The sequence below is a fragment of the Dicentrarchus labrax genome, unplaced genomic scaffold (genome assembly GCF_905237075.1).
Source record: "Dicentrarchus labrax unplaced genomic scaffold, dlabrax2021, whole genome shotgun sequence".
Classification (NCBI taxonomy): Eukaryota; Metazoa; Chordata; class Actinopteri; family Moronidae; genus Dicentrarchus; species Dicentrarchus labrax.
The window spans coordinates 10,337,387-10,359,976 of record NW_026136715.1 but is presented as its reverse complement, the minus strand read 5'-3'; the positions used below and the strand labels follow the sequence as shown (position 1 = coordinate 10,359,976).

Sequence of the window (22,590 nt, the reverse complement as noted above, 5' to 3'; positions counted from 1 at the left end):
TTAAAGAGAATTGCCTCTGCGCCCAGCAACACAAAACATGCCCCCCCCCACCCCCCTACAAAAAGACCCCCTCCCTCCCCTCCAGTAACAAAATGTATGGTCGAGGTGAATAATGGAAACATATGGAGGGTAATAAAAGCAGCATTATCAGGTCCAAACGCGTATATTTGGAAGGTGAGGCCAGTCAGCGGATGTCTGCAAATCTGGCAAATTATGATAAAGGGAGCCCGTCAATAAAGGGAGGGAACATTGGCTGGTTGTCTAACTCTGCCTGTAATCGTCCAAAGCCCGACGTCTTCCACAAATGAGGGGATCATATGCGATGAATAAACTCGTGGACTATAAGCTCATAATTAAAAAAAAAAAAACAAAACCAAAAAACAAGAAAAATGAAAGAAAAGAAAAATATGTTTAAAGATTGAGGGGGAGGAAAAAAAAAAAACACCGCGGGGGCTGGGGGGGAAATGTTCACATGGGTGGCAAATCAGCGAAGAGTGGATCCAGTCGCGGATTTTATATCTTCTACTTTTTCTAAAGAAACCATCCGGAAAGTGAAAGACAAGAATCAAAGATTTTCTTTTGAGGAGAAGTTCGCCAATTTTAAGTGCAACGGTAAGTGATCAACAGCCTGTGTTTAATGGGCCCACTTGTTTGATTTACTTGAATGTTTAGCACAAGTTTTTTCTTCAGCTCAGCTGTTTTTCTTGCGTGAACAGTGATGTCACGTTGGCTTCTCCCTGTCTGTCCTTTTACTAACCACAGCTGAAGGCTTTGGAGTTTGCCTGCATGCTTGTAATTTGGTTTTCAAAACTGTGCTGTGTGCACATGTAGATGCACTTTTTTTTTAATGTCACAGTGGTGGAGGGAGTGCACACTGACTAGTAGTGTAAACTTCTGGAAATGCTCTGGCAGGGAGATCAGGAGCATTTAGACTCCAGTGTGAATGTTCCCATCACGGGCTGAGAGGGCACCAGATGGTAAACCAATGAGGGGTGAACTAACCTACTAAATGATACCACATGAAATGCAGCATTTAAAATCCCATCTGGGTTTGCTGTCCCTGCGGACATGGAGTGTGAAACATGACACATATTTATACACCTGCTGATGGAGCACACAGGCATGTCCAAAAGGCTGGTGACATATACGCTCAGCCAGCTGACCTCCTAACCCCGCAAGCTTTGGTTTGATTCAGCTCACTGCCCCTTTTCACCAGCACACCCCCAGTCTCTTAATTTCAGTCGGAAGCTTGCATTTGGCTCCTTGTGAATGCTGTACGTGCTCCATTAGGCTGGGATTACTTGTCCTTTCTTGTAATGGCTTTTAGAGTATGTGACTGAGATTGAGGCTTGGGTTGCCCCCTCTTTACTGGCCCATTGGCTGTAAAATCATTGTAATGTTGGGGAGGTATTTCTAGAGGGATGCAGCTAAGGTGCACACTGAAGATTCCCTATTGGTTTTGTGTTTTAAGTTTTTTATGGACATAGGTATGGTTATTGTATTAAAATGCAACTATATTCACATCAGAACCAGCATCAAATTAAATATTTCTTCAAATAATGTATTATTACCAACATATGTTGAGAAATTAAATTAGAAAAGACAGTGACATAATGATGAAATTGAATCCCCATTCTTTGGATCTATTAATAAGAATAAAAGCAACCATTATTAAATAGAGATTGATAAAATATTAAAGAAATGTTTTATGTTTAAATACAACCTGAAGTAAACTAAAACACATGAGAATGTAACAAAATGTAGTCCACTGTATGAGCCTGCCCTCCATTTTCTCCCTTGATGTCTATACTTTTTATGAAATGATTGTTTTAACTGCTGGGTCATCTCTGTTCAATTCTGTTCAAAAACCAGTCTGCAATTTGAGGCCACAAAATGAACTGATTAGCATGATGATTAGTCATTAGTATGCTAATCATAAGCAATTCACATATTTTATTCATATTATTGCAGACTTGTTTTTCTCCTGCTGAAATTGTGTACACATTCCATTTTATTTTTTTTGTAAACACACAAGTCAGTCTGGTGACAACTAACAATCTACAGTGATATGATGTTTTACATATAATGCATCTTAACATGTCACTATTTGTAATGCTAAGCATAAAGAACATAATTATGTTGAACAATGATGAAAATATTGCTTTAGTTCCATTCTCTGGATAAATCTGGATGCTGAAAAGGTGATACATTAAAGCAAAATCTGCAAAATGCAATAAAAAAATAAGCAATAATAAAACAAAACCCCTTGTTTTGACAGTAAGGCAGCCTTCAACAGGGTTTTTAAAATATGTCTTATTAGGTGATCCCACAAATAGTTATAGTATCAGAAGCCTGTGAGTGCAGCCTTTTTTGTTGCTGTCTGCTCTTTGTTTTCATCAGCCTCTAACCATGATTGCTGCTGTACATTTTTCTGGACTTGTAAGCAAGAGAGAGTGTAGAGTACAATACCGCTGTGTGTGTACCACTTATGTCTGACAGAGAGACTGGCGTACATGTATTTCGCTAGGGAAGTAAGACATAACTGAATAACAGCTCACTCAATATCTCTATATAAAGCATAAATATAATTTGGTCTGTCCTCCCAGGGATGATTGATGAAATTTACCTCACACCTGCACATGCTGCACAGAGACCCCGGAGATATTCCCTGCATGTATGCAGCTACACTACACTACATTGTGCTCTTCACTGTGTACAGCCTCCAAAGACACTGAAATCACTTCAAGGCTAGATGCCCTTATTTATCTGTGCTTCTTTAGTATAGCATTTGTTTAGCATGACCTAAATTGCTGTGAAGTGAGTGCCTCAGCAGCTCTGTCTCGCCTCTCTCTTTCTCCCTCCTTACGTCTCTCTCTCTGTCTCTTTGTATGTCTCCTTTTCTGTTTCACTCTCTCTCTCACACACGCGTGCACACACACACACAATTTACAAACAGGCAAAATAAGCTGAGAGGACAGTTTTTTTTAATAACAAACAGCTTTTGCCAGATATTATTTACATGCGTAGTGAAGTATTGTGGGATGCAGGAATCGGTGAGGTGGGCTGGCCAATGATATTTCAGGAATAGTGAGTGAATCATCTACCAAATTTGTGGAGCATGCTCTGTTTCTCTCTTTGTTTTTGTTTTTTTCTTTTCTGATTTTTACCTTCCTGAAGGGATCAACTATGCAAAGAAGTTAAATCACGCAGCTGCAGAAGACTTGCTTTTTCCTCTGTTGGGATTCTGATGTAGCATTTGCCACTCATTCAAAAGAATGAGCCGTTTCCACAAATCCGTGGAATCAGACAGCCATGATTTTAGAGACATTCAGCCTAGTTGCAGGTTTAACATGTTTGGCATCAACATGTCAGCGTGCACCAAGCAAGATGGGGACAGGTACTTGTGTTGATCTGTTGACAGCCCTGTGTGACAGCGAGCACACGGTGTGGATTTAGTAAACATATGACCTCCATGATAACCAGTATGGGGGCACTAAATCGCTTCAAATTTTGTACATGTGTTGCTAGGCAACAGCATAATCGGTCTCCGTCTCTCCCTCCTTATATGGCTCTCTACTGGGATTGCTGTGCTGCTATCATTGAAAATGGTTAATTAACTTCTACAAAAAGTCCATTAATGGTGCAGATTATGCTTCTGAGGGTTAAAAAGCACATCTAGGCTATGGAGAAATATACGCCAATATACAAATGTATGTCAAAGATTAATAGGGCCTTTGAAATGAATTATCCTAGAACCTTGCATCTGGTTGTATTCTAGCTTAAATTACTGTTATAAACAATATTATCAAAATAAAAAGGTTATGTGCCAAATTGGACATACTGGGTCCATTGCTGACAAACTCATTTACAGAGATAATCTGTTATTATTGATTCTCAAAATGAGCAAACAATTGAATAACAAGGGCTGATACAATAATAAATGCAGCACTGTTCGAAAGATGTGTTGAAACACAGCATTGTCACGTACAAATAGTCTAGATTTATAATGTTTGGATATGTGTAAACACAATACACACAAATATAGCACCTCTTTTTACACTGATATTACGAAGATATTAAGTTCAAATATGACTGATACTGACCTTTGATTTAATATCACCTGTAAAAATTAGTAACATTTTTGAAATAAATACAATATATGCACAGACTTTGGAGAAGATAGGGTACCACACACACACACACACACACAAAAAAATTTAATCAATTACAGGTAACATCACCTACATAATATGCCTTACATATTTTCATTTGGTCAAATGAACTGTTCATACAACATCAGTACACCACAATGCACCACAGAACAGAGATATATATGTGGTGTACTGTGAGCTGAATCTTCAAATAAACAAAATGACAGGAAGGAAATTACTGTTATGAAAATAAGTACTGGTGTATCTTGAATAACATGAATCTTTACTATAAATTAATGGTAAATTAGATAAATATGTATAATGTAAGACTTGTTTAGATTCTCTCTTCCTAACAGCCAAATGCATAGAGAATATAGATTATTAATGTTTTTTATTTCATAAAATGTTTTAATTCTGTATTAATGTGTATACTGAATATATATTATATAAGTCATGCAGTATACATCTACCTGACACCTTCCAAATCATTCTGATGTTAGTATGTGTTTTTCAGTTGTACTTATCAAATGAGTTCAATGGTGTAGAAAAGTGGATGATAATTTTCTAGTGTTTGATAAATTGCACATCACTTCAGTCATGTTGGAAAACTCTGAAATCCTGCAAATAAAATCCATTTTCACTGTGTTCAGCCTCAGCATTGGCCATGAACCTGAGAACTGGCACTGCAAGCCCTTTTTTCTGATACTATATTCTTTTTATATTTCCTTATCTAGAATAAATTAAATTTTTTTCCAAATTGTATTTGAAAAAAAAAACTACCGAAGTGCTCTCAGTGATGACTCTCGATAAGTGTGGATTTAAAGGTTGTTCTTAGATGTGGATGGTTACTGTGATGGGTATTTCAAAAGGAATAATAGATAACAATATAAAAAAGGATTTTAAAAGCTATTTGGTCTTCACTTTGAATTGTTTTATACATCTGCCTGCTTGAATTTATATAGGTATTTAAGATGAATAATTTTGAATCTCAACCTCAGTGCAAGACCAAGTTAATCTCAGCGTATCAATGGTACAGAATCCAATAATAAGTGGAATTATATCAAGAATTTAATTGTCTGGCTTCTTCTTGTTACACTGCTCATCATGCAATTAAAAGTTGCATCTCAGATCACATAATTCTTTGCCTGGTAAGACTCCCTAGTCCTCAATACAGCCATGGTTACAGAGTAATAGATGGAAAATAAAAATAAAAGGATTAAAGCAATTTGATTACAAATGAATATGCCACAATAATCAGATTGCTGATAATTTTGGGAGAGCTTGATTAATGATCGTATTACTGACAGCTATTTGAAGGGGAAAATGTACTCAGTCTGAGATTACACACAAAACTAGCTTGACATAATATTAAGCCATAGTGATAGGGATTACATTCTTAAATTTACTGTCTATGAACTAGCAAAAATGTTATGTTCGTGCTTATTCTGGAGATTTAAAGGGAAACTAATCCATACAGTATAATCTGGATGTGTTTACTGAAAAAGCTGCATGTTGTAGTGGTGGAGATTGAAAGTTGGACTACAGAAAAGTGGTGTATAATGCAATTCGGAATGTTTTTAGTTTAGATGTGGCAGCAGGGTTTGCACTAGGGTCTTGTGTTACTGTGAACAAGTGGCTCAACAGATATTGTACACCTGAGAAACCACTGCAGAAAAGAAGATAGCCGTTTCAGTGCACATAAAACAGGTCTGTGCCAGGGAAAGTGTGGGGAGTGGAGGGATACGAAGGGTCCATCATCAGTATCACCAAATAGGAAGGAGCCACGACATGGAGCTCTTTAAATGCAAGCTTTGACAGAAGCCTGCAATCCTTTCTCACCACACTGCCCCAGCTAATCCCCTCCATTCAACCACATCACTATGGAAACTGACTGGATGTTTCACCCTTGCTGCCTAACTTGTGCCATCCAGCCATGTCTGCCACTGACATGAAGGTTGTGCAGTTAAATGCTGGCTGATCACCGTTCCACTACACGTCACGTCTTCATGCTGTGACATTATTGGCTATTATTGGCTGGCATATTGATGCAGAGCCATTGGGTTAATGTGCTTTAAGATCTGCGAGACAGCTCCAGAAGAGACAATCACTGTAGTGTAAACTCAAAGCTTTGCAAGCACTTTGCCTTTTTAAAAGAAAAACTTGGCTGTGTGGTGGGAAGTTTGAGATGGATGGAGCAAATTTTCATATTCCTGCGCCCGCTACCTATTTCATTTCTTTGCCTTTCCTCTGGCAAAATTGCAGGAGAATATTTGTCATGGTTTTAAAAGGTTTATCAGCTTCAAAGCTGAGGGAGCTGGTCGTCCAACCCATCAGTGAGACCACGCAATCCTTCCAGCACTGACAAGAATGGGTTAGAGCATGTGGACAAAATTCCCCAGCTAAGCTCCCAATTCAGAGCTTTTACATAAAGCTTCGAGAAGCAAATTTGCATTTGCCATTGACGTCAGCTTTAATCCATCCCAAACCACTTCTTCAACCCCCTCAACATCTTGGAGAAGAGCTGCAGTAATTGCTAATTACATGAAAAAGATGGTTATAATCACTAGCTCAATCAGCCTGGTCAGCGCTAACACTGATAGCCTGAGATAAGCTGGGATCAGCTAGAGAATGGAGCCCACAGGTAAACACAACCTAAACATAAGCAAGTGAAAATGAAGCCTGTGCTACAAGCATCTTGAGATGTTTAAGGCTTCTGAAATAAACCAGGAAAGCAAATTCATCACACCCACATTTATTTTGGTTGTTGCTGTCATCTTGCATCTTTTCATAAAAATGCCAAAAGCATGGCTGGGACCTGAATTACCTGCCTGGGTGAGTTTTTGTCCGAAAGCTGACACACATTGCATGTTGTGCTGTGCCACCATGTGTTTAATTAGGTGTTAGGCTTAAATGGTCGTAGTTATTTCAGAAACCATACCCACTGCATTATTTTTTCTTTATTTTTTGATAAAACAATCTATCGCCTTTTCTATGCAATGTCAAAAACTGTTGTTTCTATTACAAGTTAGTACAAGTTACCACAGCCCAAAGTGGAGCCTTCAAATTGCTTTTTTTTTGGTCAGGGATTCAACTGACACTGATGTGAAAAAAGCAGAAAAAGTACTTGCAAAATCAAATTCATTTGGATTTCAGTTTCAACCCTGTACCTGTGATAATTTGATCTAATTTCAGATAAGACAGTAGGTTTAGATGTAAATGTAAAATGTGTATGTACTTTCAATTGGCATTACCTGATAGATGTTCCCAAACACAGTTTTTTTTCTTGGACTTATCCACATCATCTGACCCATTGCAGGATAAATAAATAATAAACCCATTGCTTTCATTGAGAGAAATTAAAGGCTTGGATGGTTGGGAAATATTTTTATTATCATAAAAAAAAACTTGCAAAGAAATAGTTTGTCTTTTCTATGCAAGTTTAGTCCCTTCCCCACAAATTGTCATTTGTGCAACACATCATCAAATTGTGAACTATGAAATGAATAAAAAAATTATGGCCTTGATAAATGATTCATGAATCATTTGTTCTTACAAATTCATATCTTGCAGTGCAACAATCAACTCTATTTTAACATTTATGAGGGTGGTTTTGGACCATCTCATATGCTGTTGAGACATGCTGTGTTGATTCTGTCTCAGTGGAGAAAATAACATCTGGTCTGGCGTGTTTGGCCAACTAAAACATTTTTCAAATCACAGGTTTTGGGCAAATTCATCTTTTTTGCATGTGCAAGAAAACATATGCAAAGACAAGCTTTCCCTTGAACAGAGACAGCCAAAGAAATGTGCATTCTTATTTTATTTATTCAGCTTTGAAGTGTTAGGAAGCATGCGGTTCCACACACATTTATAAAACAAACATTTTCATCATGTCTACAGTGTAAAGAGATAAATATTAAGCTTAAAAAATACATACTTTTTTTAAGGAGAATTCCAAAGGTAACTGCTTGAGACATCCCTTAAGGCGTAAAGGATATACACACAAGAAGCAAAACCATTCACACAGAGGAGAAAGGCAACAAACACAAAGAGGGAGAGAGAGAGAGAGAGAAATGCAAGAGGGGAGGCTGAATCTCCTGGAGGATGAAGATTCAGATCCAAAACATTTGGAAAGAGAAGCACCGACAACCAGGGTAGAGACAGGGGACGGCCAAGGGTTCAGCACAGAGAAGCTTGAGTAAAATTACAGAAAAAGGAAGAGAAAATAGGGTGATAGAGAGGGAGAAAAGTTAAAGAGAGAGGGAGAGAGAGAGGTATGCATCTTGGACATCAGCTCCTGTGCTTGTGGGACAACAAATAAACAGGCTGAGAGAAATGCTGTGTTTTTCAGAAAGTTCACAGTGTTCTCATGGGCAAGACAAACATGGACTATAAATACTAGACTTAATAGATTCATTGAGACTGATACTGTCCTGCTGGAAGAATAATGTTAACAGGTACAAGGCATGAAGTAATCAAAAAATAAGCAACTAACTGAAAGTTATGGTGAAAATATGAGTTTTAAGTTTGTTAGACTGTTTGATATTAGCAGGGAGGTTATTCTAGAGGAAGGGGGAATGATAGGAAAATGCCTTACAACCTGCTGACTTTCAGGACCCTGGATTCTGAGAGAGGAGAATGTGAGATGGAATATTTATAAGATTTAAGAAGATCAGACAGATATGAAGGGGCGTTCCCATTTGTAATTTTTTAAGTCATCAGAAGCACCTGATCTAACATGGATGGTTAGTCAATGAAAGAAAGATAAAATTGGTGTAATATGGTAAAACATTTGACTCCTTTTAGTACTAGCTGTCGTTTGACAGCTAAGAAATATTACATCTTGAGAGTGTTTGGAATTAAGGAGCAGGAAATTATGTGACATCCAGGTTTTTTTTTTTACAGCAGACAAGCAGACCTCTAATTTAATCATTTTGTATGAGCACAACAGCCACATTACAGCCACATATAGCTGAATATCAGTGTAGCAGTGGAAATTAATTTCATGACTGCATATAATCTGGCCAAGAGGTGAAATATAGACAGACAGGCAGAGGGCCAAGAACAGGGCCCTAGGGTACTCCATATGTCACATTAGACATTTTAAATGTGGTACTACTATGGAAAACAAACCGTGTTCTTTAGAATAAGTAAGACTATAACCATGTTAGAGCCAGGCCAAATAGATTTTTGGTGTAGGAGTATATAGTGAGGTAATCCAACATTCCTGCTTTTCAGTTCCTTGACTTTCCAACAAGATATATATGTACACTACACTACATGAGGCTCTGCCTCAAAGGCTGCCTGACCCCTTGGGTCCCTGGGCCTTGTGCCCTGTAGGCTCATTCAATAATCCATCCATGATCACAAGGCTGCAAGAACTACATTACTACAAATTTAGAACTTTGTTACACAGGCAATGTTAAAATAAACTGGCATATTTCTTCCAAATTTCTGTATAGTGGGTTGTTGTTTTTTGAATCAGTGAGGGCCTTGGATGATCTTTTGCAGTGAATAAGTGGCTATGACTAGATCTTCATGTATAATTATTAAAGGTTCAGTGTTTAGTATAAACATGAGAGAAGAGTAGCCACTCTTCCTGTAGATAAAAGTGGCTCATTCTAAGGTAATGACAACACATCAATTCTTATTTTCAGGAGATACATCAATAAAGACATATCTATGAATATTATTGCCTGCATAATGAATTGTTGTGTACAAAAAAAGATTAACTCACATTGTGTGTGTTCTTTTAGTTATAAGGTGCATGATTGTACCTCTGGTGTAATGCCTGTCTCTCACCAAAGATGCTGGCTGCTTAATTGTCAGTTTAATATAATAGGGTGCTTTAAACTTTGATTACAAATCCCAAACTAGCTTGAGTTATCATCCCTCAGCCTCTACACCTACCACTGCTAATTCTATCTAACTTATTTCCTCCATGACCTGCCATGTCTCCCCATGGTACAGTAAACTGTACAAAGTAAACCACATTTTATTCAGAGAGCAACAGATTTTCTAGGGGCATAGACCAGTGGTGTACTGGAAAATTTATTTAAAGTTGCCCAATTAATCAGTGTGATGAGTGTTTTAGCACATAGATATTCCATTAGGGTTTTTTCCACTGGGGCATTATGGAGTCCCAGAGTTTTTGGACATTTGTCAGGATTTATTTTCTCTTTGCTTAAAAACACCCACTAGTTATAGCTCCGATAGCTGTGTTTGTCTTTCCAACAGTTTACTTTATATTGGACTGTTCTTAATCTATTTTTGAACATCCTTCAGGTTCTGTGCTTCTTTGCATGTAAATAGCAACATGTTTAGTTTCACAGGATTGTTATTTCTTTTTTCATCGCTCCATGTGCATAACAGCTTTGTAGTCTCCATTACAGCAGGAATGTTTTGGAGCTTTTGCACATGAGTACAAATGCATTATTACTAATGGATACGTATACAAGATGAATGCATGACCCCAAAGCCATTTTAGGACAGCGACACACATTGACAGTTGCACCAAAAACTGCCCTTTTGGTTGATTTGGACTACATTCTCTTTTGTGTATGTACCTAGTGACTAAGCTAAATGATGCTATTTAACCTTTTGCACTCTGTCGGGATAAAGAACATAGATCACAATTTGTTTTATGAGAGAAGCAGTGGAGACGTGTTAATATGCTGCTGTCACTGTCAGACATGACATGCATGAAGACAAACCCAGAGGTTGTGAGTATGTGCTATTTGCCTGATGGTGGGTGTGTTGCTATACATATATCCACATCTAGAGATGGCAGATGAGCTTGTGTAACAAACCCAATGTGTGTATATGTGTATGTATGTATGTATAGATGCTTGTTGTGTTGTGTTTTTGTGTCATTGCAGTGTATGAGCAAAGTGATGCAACACCTCCAATGTATCCATCTCCTAAAATGGGACAGATGCATGAGCAAGAGATGAAGTCACTTAATTTAGTTGTTGGCAATGGCATCAGGAAACATTGACCTTTCGTTGGTTCCTTGAGGCCACAAAATGAGTCACATGACAGCCGGATATTTACAGTGCCTCCTGTCACTGGCCTTGTCAAATCACAGCACACTTCACTGAAGCCTAGTAGGCTCTAGGCTGGACTTCAGCCACACAGACAGATGCAAAGGTGTTTTTTTCCTCCTCTTTTAGCCTTAGTACTGCAACCCTGAATAACACAGAACACGAGGGCATTAAGGGGCGTGCGTGTATGTTAGTTTGTGTTTGTGAGTGTTTGTGTGGGTGTGCTTTCACATAAAAGTAGGAGAGAGAGTGAGACAGACAAAGGGAGACACAGACTGTCTGCAGGACCAATGAATTTCAGGCCAATTTATCTTTTGAATGAGCCTCTGGAGGGCATTCATCCCCAGACAGTTCCATGAATTGTATAACAAATAAAACTGTTCTTCTGGACCCACATCGCACAGAGGGCAAAGCCGGAATTGCCCAAAGTTGCAATCAGAGGGTCTTTTTTCTGTAGATGTTGGAATTTTGTTGAGAATAAACAAGCAATGCATGAATTGATAAAGTTAGACATGTGTTAAGGTTCTGCTGGAGTCCATTACTTGTCATCACTTTAAGTCTTTGCATTGAGAAAATGTAGGTCTTCTGTTGTAGCAGATCTCACAATCTGACATGCCTCTACTTGCTACCAAGGCTGAACTAGTTGGCAGGTTTGCATGTTGGTAGCCCCAAATGGCAGAATTGTGGAGTGTTAAACTCATAAACAGGGTAGCTTTGTTTTGATTTCCTTTTCTGGCAAAGGTGACTGAATAGTCAAAACCAAAATAGAACTGATAATTTGATTGCGATGGGACACTTTTCTCTTTTGCCTCACATTTAATGGTGTAGGCTGATTATATTGGTGTATTGCGACATAGAATCTTGCCTGGTGCAGCTTTAATGCTGACAGTCTGTTCAAGGCTCAGGCAGTATCCCAGTTACAGAGCCATTTCAAAACATTTTCTCTTGGACGCAACACACAGAGTACAGATGAGCTCTGGCCAATAGCAAATACCAGGACAGAAATACAGCACCTAGCTTATGAGAACAAGAGTCTACAGTCATATTAGCTGCTCTGTGAGGTACAACGATGCTTTGAGTGAAAAGCTAAAGTCAGCATGCTAACATGCTCACAATGACAAAGCTCACATATTGATGCAAAGCATATAATGTTCACCATCTCAGTTTCACATGCCAAAATTGGTAATGAGCACTAAACACATGTGCAGTTGAGGCTGATGGGAATGTCATTCGTTTTACAGGTATTTGGCCATAAACCAAATATCTTATAGAAAACAAGAATGTCTGAACCAAAGTTTGCAGCAGTGCAGTAGGTGGGGATGCATTTCACTCAAAACTACAAATGTCATCCTCCTGGTGGTGCAAGAGGAAATACCCAATAGAAACATCAGATGGATGTCTGAAAAATTTTGTATTTTTGACAAAGCTTCAGAAGAAGACTGATGGTTGCAGGTTGTATCAGTACTTCTCTTACCTCTATCCTGAAGGCAGTATGTATACCCCTTGCCCAACACACAAGTCTCTCTGAGTGAATTTACAAAGGTCAACACAGAGCTCATTGTTGTATAGAAAAGCAGTGCAGGAAAGACAATATCAGGTAATAAGATAAAAAAATAAAAACTATTTAGGTAATACATTTGTAAAGGGTCCTCTGCAATGCATTCTTCATCAGGGGCTGCCATATGTAAATGCACCATTCAGTGATGATTTTCATTTATTTTAGTATTTTCACAAGTTTTGATGAGGATGATTTCGCCTTATGAAGGTCTAATACTAAAACAATTGCAAATGAATGATATATTGCAAGTTAGACAGTATCTATCTTTGTAATGAGTAAGAGTATGATCACAATTTATTTTATATTTAATGGTAACTGACCATTTACAATATTAATGTTGCTATTTATGCACTTTTTTTTAATTACTGTGTAATGAAACAACATTCTCCAGAATCTCGGTGCAGAAATGTGGCACAACAACTTTGATTTTGCTCAGAAAGCCAACAAGCAAAAGTGGGATGATAACAGTTGCGAGAGCGAAAATTGTGACCCGTTTCCTCTCAATAGAGCTAACTTTTTAAATGTAATAGTGCTGAAGTTATAACGCTATTCATTTTACTTAGGAATGTCATTTTTACTTAGAAATATTGTCATTGGCCCTGAGGGCCTGCAGATTCCATTTCAGAGAGCTTCTATTTGAGGGGAAGAGGAGATGGCAGAGACACTGACAAATCCAAAATGGGTGTGTGTGTACGCAGGGAGAATTTTTACTAAGACAGGCAACTCTTGTCATAGACTACATTTATAAGGGCTTAAAAATACATGTCATTGTATTCAGTTAGTGAACATGTTCCATACCTCACAACCAATTTTTCAACGTTATATTTTAGGTGCCACAGGATAGTAGAATATGCCACATACAAATATCACAGTTGCTGTGTGCACCCTATTTTTCCAACTCTATTCCATCCATAATTTGAAACATATTAATACAAATTTTGTCTCCACTCTAAACACCTTTTTAACAAGTAAAGCAGTATTTGAATCTAGCAAAAATAATCATTAAGTGCACAGTTCTCTATCTTTACTGATGTTTCTGAAAGGCATTGTACAGTGCATGTTTTCCTTGCATTGTATGTTGTTGTATTCTGTGATACTGCATTTGTGGGTATAAACATTTTTGTAAGTAACAGCATTGAGAACTGTAGAGCAGTGACGCTCTGAACTGGCCGTTACTGCTTTGACACACTTGTATCTGTTTATGTAAATGATCACCAATAACATACATTCTCATTTCATTATTCACGGAGAGAAACTCACATGCATAAATGCGGTGACTAGCACACTATTCATTACTGAGCCAAAATAGAAAAACTTTAGAAGGATTATTCTTAATTCACTTGATGGCTACTATTTTTTTCAACATTGCCACTGAAAAGCTTGTTCAATGGTGAATCTCAAGACAGACTCTTGACTGCTCTTTTTGCTGCCACATAGAAGAAACACATTTTCTCTCTTGCTTGAAGGGAACTTCATCTGCCATACATCTGAAAGGAAATCTTTACTCTTTACTGGGTGTCTCATACACTATTATAGAGGTTGGAGGAGAAGAGGGGGGGTTGGGTTTGGGTAGAAAGGGTGATAGGCGACTTGGTAGTCCAGTGGACTGGAAAACGCTGCCCCCTGGCAGAGAGTTAGTGCGTGGCTCTATCGGCAGTGGAGCTAATGTGGCCACTGCCTCATTAGAGCTCTGAAGTAAGGAACACTGCGTTACACCAAGTGCCTCAGCGCAAAGAGTTTCAGAAAGGAACCACTGAACGCAGTGAAGCAAACTGAAGACTACCCTCTCCCTCATCTCGGAAGACAAATCTCTCAATTTGGGTTAGACATTGTCACTGATCAGAGATTGGGCTTCTCTAATAAAGCACTCACTGGACAGGGAGAGATGCTTTCGTGTTGAAAGACACTGTGTTTCATTCAGTCACATGCAGAGCATTCACAGCCTGCCACAACAGGAGCTGCTGACAGGTTGGTCATCAATGAAAGGAGGCAGGGAGAAAGAAATGGATAGAGAGAGGAAGGGAGGAAAGAATAGAGAGAAAGAAAGAGAGGCTGACAGGCTCGGCTCCCCTCCTCCCCTCAGCAATCAAGGAGGTGAGGACACAGAGGGGAGGAGGAGGAGAGAGCGTAGGACCTATGCTTCAAGCTCAGCTGCACGTCAACCCAATCATTGTATCACACGAGTATTTAAATTGACATGATGTATGCTGTGTATAGTAGTAGATCTTCACAAACCTAGTCCAGCTGATTCAGTACTGCCAGCATGAGATGTTATGCCTCGGGCATTTTGACATATTGCACACTTGGAATCCATAATGTTTTCTGCAGGAAAAGATTTTGGTTGATGATGGAAATTCAGCTTTTCAAATAGCGAGTCAGTCAGATAGCTATTATTATGTCAAGTAGGATTCACAAGCACAATGTGCATGCTTGTGCAACTTCAAAACATTTCACATAACCTGGGAAGATGCAAATATAAAAGAAGTGAAGACAATGTATTCCAGTATTCAGCCTTAACATTAAATGTAATCATTTGGACTTGTGGATTTAGTTAAATTGCATGAATGGTTCTGGAGCGCATATAACCATTGTTAACCCTAATTATGACCCCCATAACTGTATGCAATTTTGACGTGCGCATGTATGCGTAGAAGAGGCAAAGAATAGAAAATAATACAGTCACTCTGAGGACAAAATGTGGTGGCAGGGAGGCAGAGAGGGAGGTGGATGGGGAAATAGCCCCGCTCATCTCCTCTCATTTTCTGCCCGCTTCTACCCAGCAGAGTTTCTATGGCAACCCCTCAAAAAGCGGTGTGCGGTGAATTGTGGATTTGAGATGCGCTGTCTGATTGCGCTGTGTGGAGGAGATGGCTGGCTCTTTCGTCAGCCTTCCTCTGTAAGAGGAAATTGGTGGAGAGCTCCAATGAAACAGCACTCCATATGCTTTCTTTGATGTGTGTGCCAGTCTTTGGTTCTACAGCATGTGTGTGGGGGTGTGTGCATGTGTGTACACGCTCAAGAAAGCTTTACATTAGAATCTAGTGCCCCCTGCAGAACTGCTCGTCACTCTTGGCACCCATCAGACTGCACTCAGCTCTCCAAATGAATCTGTCTGGCTGACCATGTAGACTCATCAGTATGCTTTGGATTCAGCTGATGGAGTCGGTGCCACTGATGACGATTCATTTCTATTCTGAATTCCAACAGCAATGAACAATGCAGCGCTGTGTGTTTTGATTATGAAATTCTGACGAATGAGTGAGGAAACACACAAGGACAACTAGCACAAAATCTCATTTTGCCTCATGGCCCCCCCTCTCATCCCCTCCCCACCTCACTGCCTGTCTATTTCCATGGAGAAATGGAGTCACCAGTCACCTTTGCATGTGGCTGATGTGCACTGATGTGAGGTCTTTGTCAGGAGATCTGTGTCTATATCTGTGTAAGAGTAAGGACATGTATGTTGTTCAGTGTGAGCTCCCTCTCTCTCTGTCTCTCTCTGAGTGGCTGTATGATGCTTGTAAGCTGTGCCAGTCCCCATTAGCATCCCATTATAAACCAGCATGATCACTCGTCACTTAGAATGCCTGCCACAGCATGCTCCATGTGTGTGTGCATTTATGTGTGTGTGTGTGTGTGTGAGCTTTTGTGAGAGCACGTGTGTGAACGTGCGTGTGAATCACACAGTCAAGTGATTGAGATGGCCTTGTTTCAAAAGAACATGAAAAAAATGCTGCAAAGTCTTGCACTGTGTACAATTCAATTTAAATGTGTCTGCAAGTGTTTGGTTTGTTTGACCCAGATTTCTCACCTACCCCACTGTTGATAAATTGGATATCCGGCGGCAGCCTTGCGCAACAATTTAATTTAATCGATACATAGTGAACAGCACCCTCTGCTGACTAAATCTGTGTTGCACATGAAGAATTTAAATCTTCATGACTCATGTAGAGTAGGAATTGCCTTAGCTGTGTTTTTCATAGGCTAAATCTAATGGGTATGATTTCAAGATCATTGTGCATGTGATGCAGATAAATTCAGGTATACTGAATGGATAATCCACAGAACACACTGTCAACAGTTTTAAAAGGGATTACTTCTTCAGTAGAAAAAAGGTCCAGTGAAAATTGTTCATAGTGATGCCTGTGGATTATCCAGTCAGGGACATTCTGGAAAGAATCCATTGTATTGGATGGAAACCACAAAACCTCTGGAAGTAAGTGGGAGAATATGATTTTTCATCATTTCGATAAATGGGACTTTTAATTTTACTTCTTTTTTTCTCTTCTCCTACAGATAACAACATGAGAACGCCCTGTACGTTGACACACAAATCCTAATTTCTCATATTTATATAGTGTTAGATTCATTTATCTCATTCCATTTAAAATTCTTATTTAATCTTTATATGACTGGTGCTGTTATTACCCGTTTTTCTCACCCAACACATTTCATTGTACCATAGACCCTGTGTTAACTTACATATGACTAGTAAAACTGAACTGTCAGCTGTGGAACAGATGATTTGCCCGCATCATTTTTCAAGGCAGACATTTTAACAGGTCATAGCAGTAAAAGCACAGGTGTAACTAATAACATTAACAATGGCTGCATTCCATTTAGGTGGTCCAGGTCCAGGGCCCCGCTGTTGTGCACTAGCATAGCTTACTGGAAGCCAATATGTCTGCCATGAAAAAAGCACATACCTGTCTATATGATCAGGTCTTTGAACCACAGTAATACCCCACCCACACCGGACTCCACAGAGCTCTCCTCCCTTCATGGTCTGCTGGCTGTAGTCTGCGTCTGCATCCTGGCCTCCACTCTCTTACCTCCTGTACCACCCCCGCCCTACAAACACACATACACACAACCTCCTGAGCCATCTGCGTCTCTGGTCCAGGTCTAGAGGAATGTTGAGTGTCTCTATAGCCCCCTCCCTGGAGATTAGGCTTCACCATCCACACCCCCCCACCCCTTCACTTCATTCCATTCCAAAGTATGCCCCCTAAGAGCTGTTGCATTTTTATCTGAGCCTGGTGATTGTGACAGATTGGCAAATGACACACATACACAAACACACATTCGTGGACACACGCTGAGGCACAAACAGAGGGGAGGCTGGTCCGCCTGGGGAGGGATCAGACAGCGCCGGGGTCCAGCTATAAAACTGTCCCGTGATGAGGCCAGTGTGCTGCCCTGAGCTGGACAGTACCTCCCTCCTCTGTGCCAGGACGCCGTCAGGACAGGCAGCAGACGAGCCTCCAACATGAACGACATCTACAAGGCAGCGGTACGTCCTCCCACAACCCATACAGCTGAAAGAGTGCAGTTGGCTTCCTCTGATGAAATTATTTTGTTGGATGCTAACCAAAAATCTGTGTGTGAACTAAATCTGGTATGAGAGTGATGTTGTTTAGGATTACAAACCATAATCCCTAACACTTATTATAGTTTGTGACATATGGTCATTGATTTACAGTGTAAGACTATAATTTTATTCCATCCTATTCAAGTGGCTGTCATAGGGAATATTCTGGAACTTTGTTGTATAAAAAAGTCGCCCATCAGTTTGTTCATCTGACATTACTTGAATGCCTGACAAATCCCTGTTGATGCGGCTTGCACAGCACATTACCTCCATCACCAGCTGATGTCAAAAGAGCCTTGACACCATATACGTCTCTAGATGTTCTCCTACTTCAGCCCTATCAGAGCTGATAGGAGCCACTCAGGAGGTCACTGACAGGACAAGTCCCTGGTCCGCACTCTGCTGCTTCATCCATGACTTCAAATGGTACAGTCCCACTTCACATGGCTAATTTTGGCCAGTTGCTTAGACGTTTCTGCGCCCTCGGTTCTCTGGTGCCAGAGAAGGGCTTCAGGTTTAGATAAACCCCCCACGACTGAATTCCAGCATTATCTGTGAGCCCCGAGAGCTGTGTGGCTGTCTGTCCACCTCCACTCGTGGTTGGTCAGCCGGCTGTCCCGTCCACTCACACCCCAAATGAGCAGTGCAGCTGAGACAGTAAAAACACACAGGAATGTACATTACATGTGTTTGTTTAGATGGATTTTTTCATATATCATCACCAGAGGAGTGTGTGTGTGTGAGAGTGTGTCTGCATGTGTGTGTGTTTAATTTATAGTGGACGACAGTAGATAACTCTTACATAAGCAGCTGTCTCCCTCTCTCATTCGTGGTAGCTTTTCCAGGATTACTGTTCCATTGTTGGGCCAGATCCACAGCTATGCTAATTTAAAGCACTGTGTATTGTGTCCTTTATCTGTGGTTCCTGATCCTCCTGTCTGTTTATTTTTAACTCTTCCTCTTACGGGCTCTCACATGTGATATATAGATTCTGTGTTTTGTCAAGGATGGCCCAGTGTGTGGGACCAAAATATTACCCTTGTTGACCTAAAAGTTATCTAAACAGATAGAAATAATCTATTCCAGAGGCCCGTTTCACACTTACATTGTTATATTCAAACTATAATTCAAGACATCAACCCATTGAAACCCAGTGAAACACTTCTTGAGCAAATATAGCTTTTTGGAGCTTTTTTGGTACTAAATTTACAATGATGTAAGAGTACCATACACATTGAAACAGACAGTACTCAGAATGTGCAAAATATATTAATTTCCAAAATTCAAAGTCAGCAAATCAAAGCATTTATTATTTAAACTTTTCACTTTTTGCAGGTGGAGCAGCTGACAGATGAACAGAAAAATGGTATGTAGACTTTACACATATAATCAATCTCTTTAAGCATGCATCAAAAAGTCATCAATTTTTCTTTCGAATATGAATTACTTATATTATTATCTGCACATTATGCGGGATGCTGCAAAGGTGTGGCTCACTTTGTCCAGGTCCATACAGCATTTGTTGGAGTTATAGCATTATGTTCCTGTGGTGTTGCAGAGTTCAAGGCCGCCTTTGACATCTTTGTACAAGATGCAGAGGACGGTTGCATCAGCACCAAGGAGCTGGGGAAGGTGATGAGGATGCTGGGCCAAAACCCCACACCAGAGGAGCTGCAGGAGATGATTGACGAGGTGGATGAAGATGGTAAATCGAAACACTGCTGCACTACAGTAAAAGAAACAAAATGATTGGTTGATTGTCGCTGACCTCTTTGTCTCCACGTACCAGCTGGCAGGTCCATCTTTGTGTTTTGCAGACAAGTGCAGTTCAAACCTTCTGAACTTAATGTCAAATGATGGTCAAGGATCTTATATACAACAAGATGTGTCAGGCTGGATTAAAGGGAAATGCGTATCAGATGATGCACAAGTCATCTTGAATTTTCCATGAGTTGTAATGATGAAACATAAAACAAAAATAGCATCTTGGATTTGTTGGATAAAGCATCAATGTATATGTCATGTAGTCAAATAGTATAAAATATATCATAAATAAGGCTACATGGGGGGACATTTAAAGGTCCGATCCATATTGTTTGGCCATATGAATTACAGGTTTATTTGACATTATACAGTAAATAAAGATTTAGACTTTCATGAATCACGTTCATGATGATATTATCTTGTGTCTGTGTATTATAAATCATTTCAGGTTAAATTCTGTTCATATTGATATATTATACTAATAGAGTGGACCTTTAAGAAGAACATGTTCACTGGTGGCGGTTGAATAATATAAAAGTCTATCCAGTGTGGAGTGTAAGGACATGATAAAGTGCATTATATGTGTGCAGGGAGTGGCACAGTGGACTTCGATGAGTTCCTGGTCATGATGGTGAGGTGCATGAAGGATGACAGCAAAGGAAAGTCAGAGGAAGAACTGGCAGAGCTGTTTCGCATGTTTGACAAGTGAGTTTCATGTTTAAACCCTGTTGCTTGTTTGTCCCATTGAATTAAATGGCAAAAAAAATGAATGCCCTGAGAGCCGTTCACTGGCACAATCTTATGATGAAAAAGATATTGTAATGATGGACTTGACAAAATATCTACAACAATGGGATGCTATCTGAAAATCCTAGACTTGTAATCAAATTGCTCTTCATAGTGTGCTTCCTGCAAAGTACGCTCCCCTCGTGCAATTATGTATACTGACAAAATGCCAAGTATCTCCGCAGAGTACAGCATGTAGTTTGCTCCATAATTCTTTTTGACAGCACAGAATATTTCAAACACCCACTCCATGTAAGCCAGACACCTCGTCTGAGCATCAAAGAACAAACTTGCCATACTTTTTCTCACAGCGATAATTTTCAAATACTTAAGTGAAGGATATGATCCGTGTCACACACAAACACACCACCTCCTCCACTACCATCTGTGAAGCATATAACGTAGGTTTGCTATGTGCATTGATATACTTTACTCCTTTGATTGTGCAGGAACGCAGACGGTTACATTGACCTGGATGAGTTGAAAATTATGCTGGAATCTACTGGAGAGACAATTACTGAAGATGACATTGAGGAGCTCATGAAAGACGGGGACAAGAACAACGACGGCAAAATTGACTATGATGGTGAGGAACACAATTGTTTTAAGATCTATCATTCATCGCCCATTCCTTAAAAATACACGCCAAATAAGATATTTGCTCGATACAGTTTCATAGCAGTTTGTTTAGTGCTCAGTAGCTGACTGCTAACTATGTCTTCCTTTATGTTACAGAGTTCTTGGAGTTCATGAAAGGAGTGGAGTAACCCTGAACAAGAGAAGATCCAGAGTGTTATTTGTGTATTTCTCTGTGACTCCACGGTCATCTGTGGAAAATTGGAAGCTGACTTGGACGATAGAAACAATGGAACGACTTTGCAAGATTCAGTCGAATACTGTAGCGGAATGTTTCTGTATTTTTCTACCATCTCTTGCATTGTTGTAAATACAGTTTGTAACTACTTTTAGAGCCCATGTATACTGAATTTGTGTAAATGTATCCAAATTATTAATATTTTCTATAGAGGCCCAAATAGTATACCAGTTTGGCTGCTTGAAATATCAACATTGTGTTTGTTTCTGACTAAATCTCATGTCTGAAGTGCCACAGCCAGTTTACAAACCTTTTTGCTGAGAGGCTGATATTGTTTAGCTGGGCAGAAAATGTATGTGTGCACAAAGCAGAACATATCCATGAGTCATCCATGAGTTTTACACCAGACTCTGGCAAACTAATCATACTTTTAAAGAAAAGTACTGGATCTATCTGTATACTATATATGTTCCGATGTGCACATTATATACATTTCTGTGCGTTTAAGATACCCTCAGGACTTTTTATTGCCCCCTCATACCCCTGGAACGCCTGCATATTTCTACATGAAAAGTCTGCTTGGAATGTGTGCACATGTAATAAACAAGATGCATTTGTCAGAGAAGTTGTCAGTTTTTAATTTTGTTTAAATAGTCTCATTTCAGTTTTGTTACCGTTAAGAACAGAGTTGATATTCTTGAGAGGTGTGTTGGCTTGATGAGCCCAAAAGACATGTTATTCTGTCCTTGGATCAGTGGTTTTGTTGTTTTTTACAATTACTTGTGGAAAGAGTGAGTAAGACCAGAGTCGCATCAGTGTATCTTGATAATTCATGCTTCTTACTGAAGACTAAATCGGCTATTGTTATTGAGAAACAAACTACACTTATTTTACTGTCTCATTCCTGATTTGCCTTTGGTGTTTGGATTTTACAAGCTGATCACATGCTAGCCTCTCTGCCCTGCCCTGCTGTTCACACAGCAAATAAACAAGCAAAGTAGCCCTGAAATATTACTGTTGTAATGTCAAAACAAGAACTGACACACTGGCACTAACTGTGCTGTTTTTACCTTAAATATTCGGTGTAATTTGTATACTGTAGT

General features: G+C 39.5%; 1 protein-coding gene across 1 annotated transcript; it reads left to right on the top strand.

Moving 5' to 3' along the window:
- The first annotated feature begins 467 nt into the window (after positions 1–467).
- Positions 468–22,112, top strand: tnnc1a (troponin C type 1a (slow)). The gene is made up of 7 exons (XM_051425267.1): positions 468–612; positions 17,049–18,045; positions 19,459–19,489; positions 19,682–19,828; positions 20,478–20,592; positions 21,123–21,259; positions 21,409–22,112. Exons 2-7 carry the CDS (start codon positions 18,022–18,024, stop codon positions 21,438–21,440), a joined length of 486 nt encoding a protein of 161 aa, XP_051281227.1. The 5' UTR covers positions 468–612; positions 17,049–18,021; the 3' UTR covers positions 21,441–22,112.
- Positions 22,113–22,590: the final 478 nt, after the last annotated feature.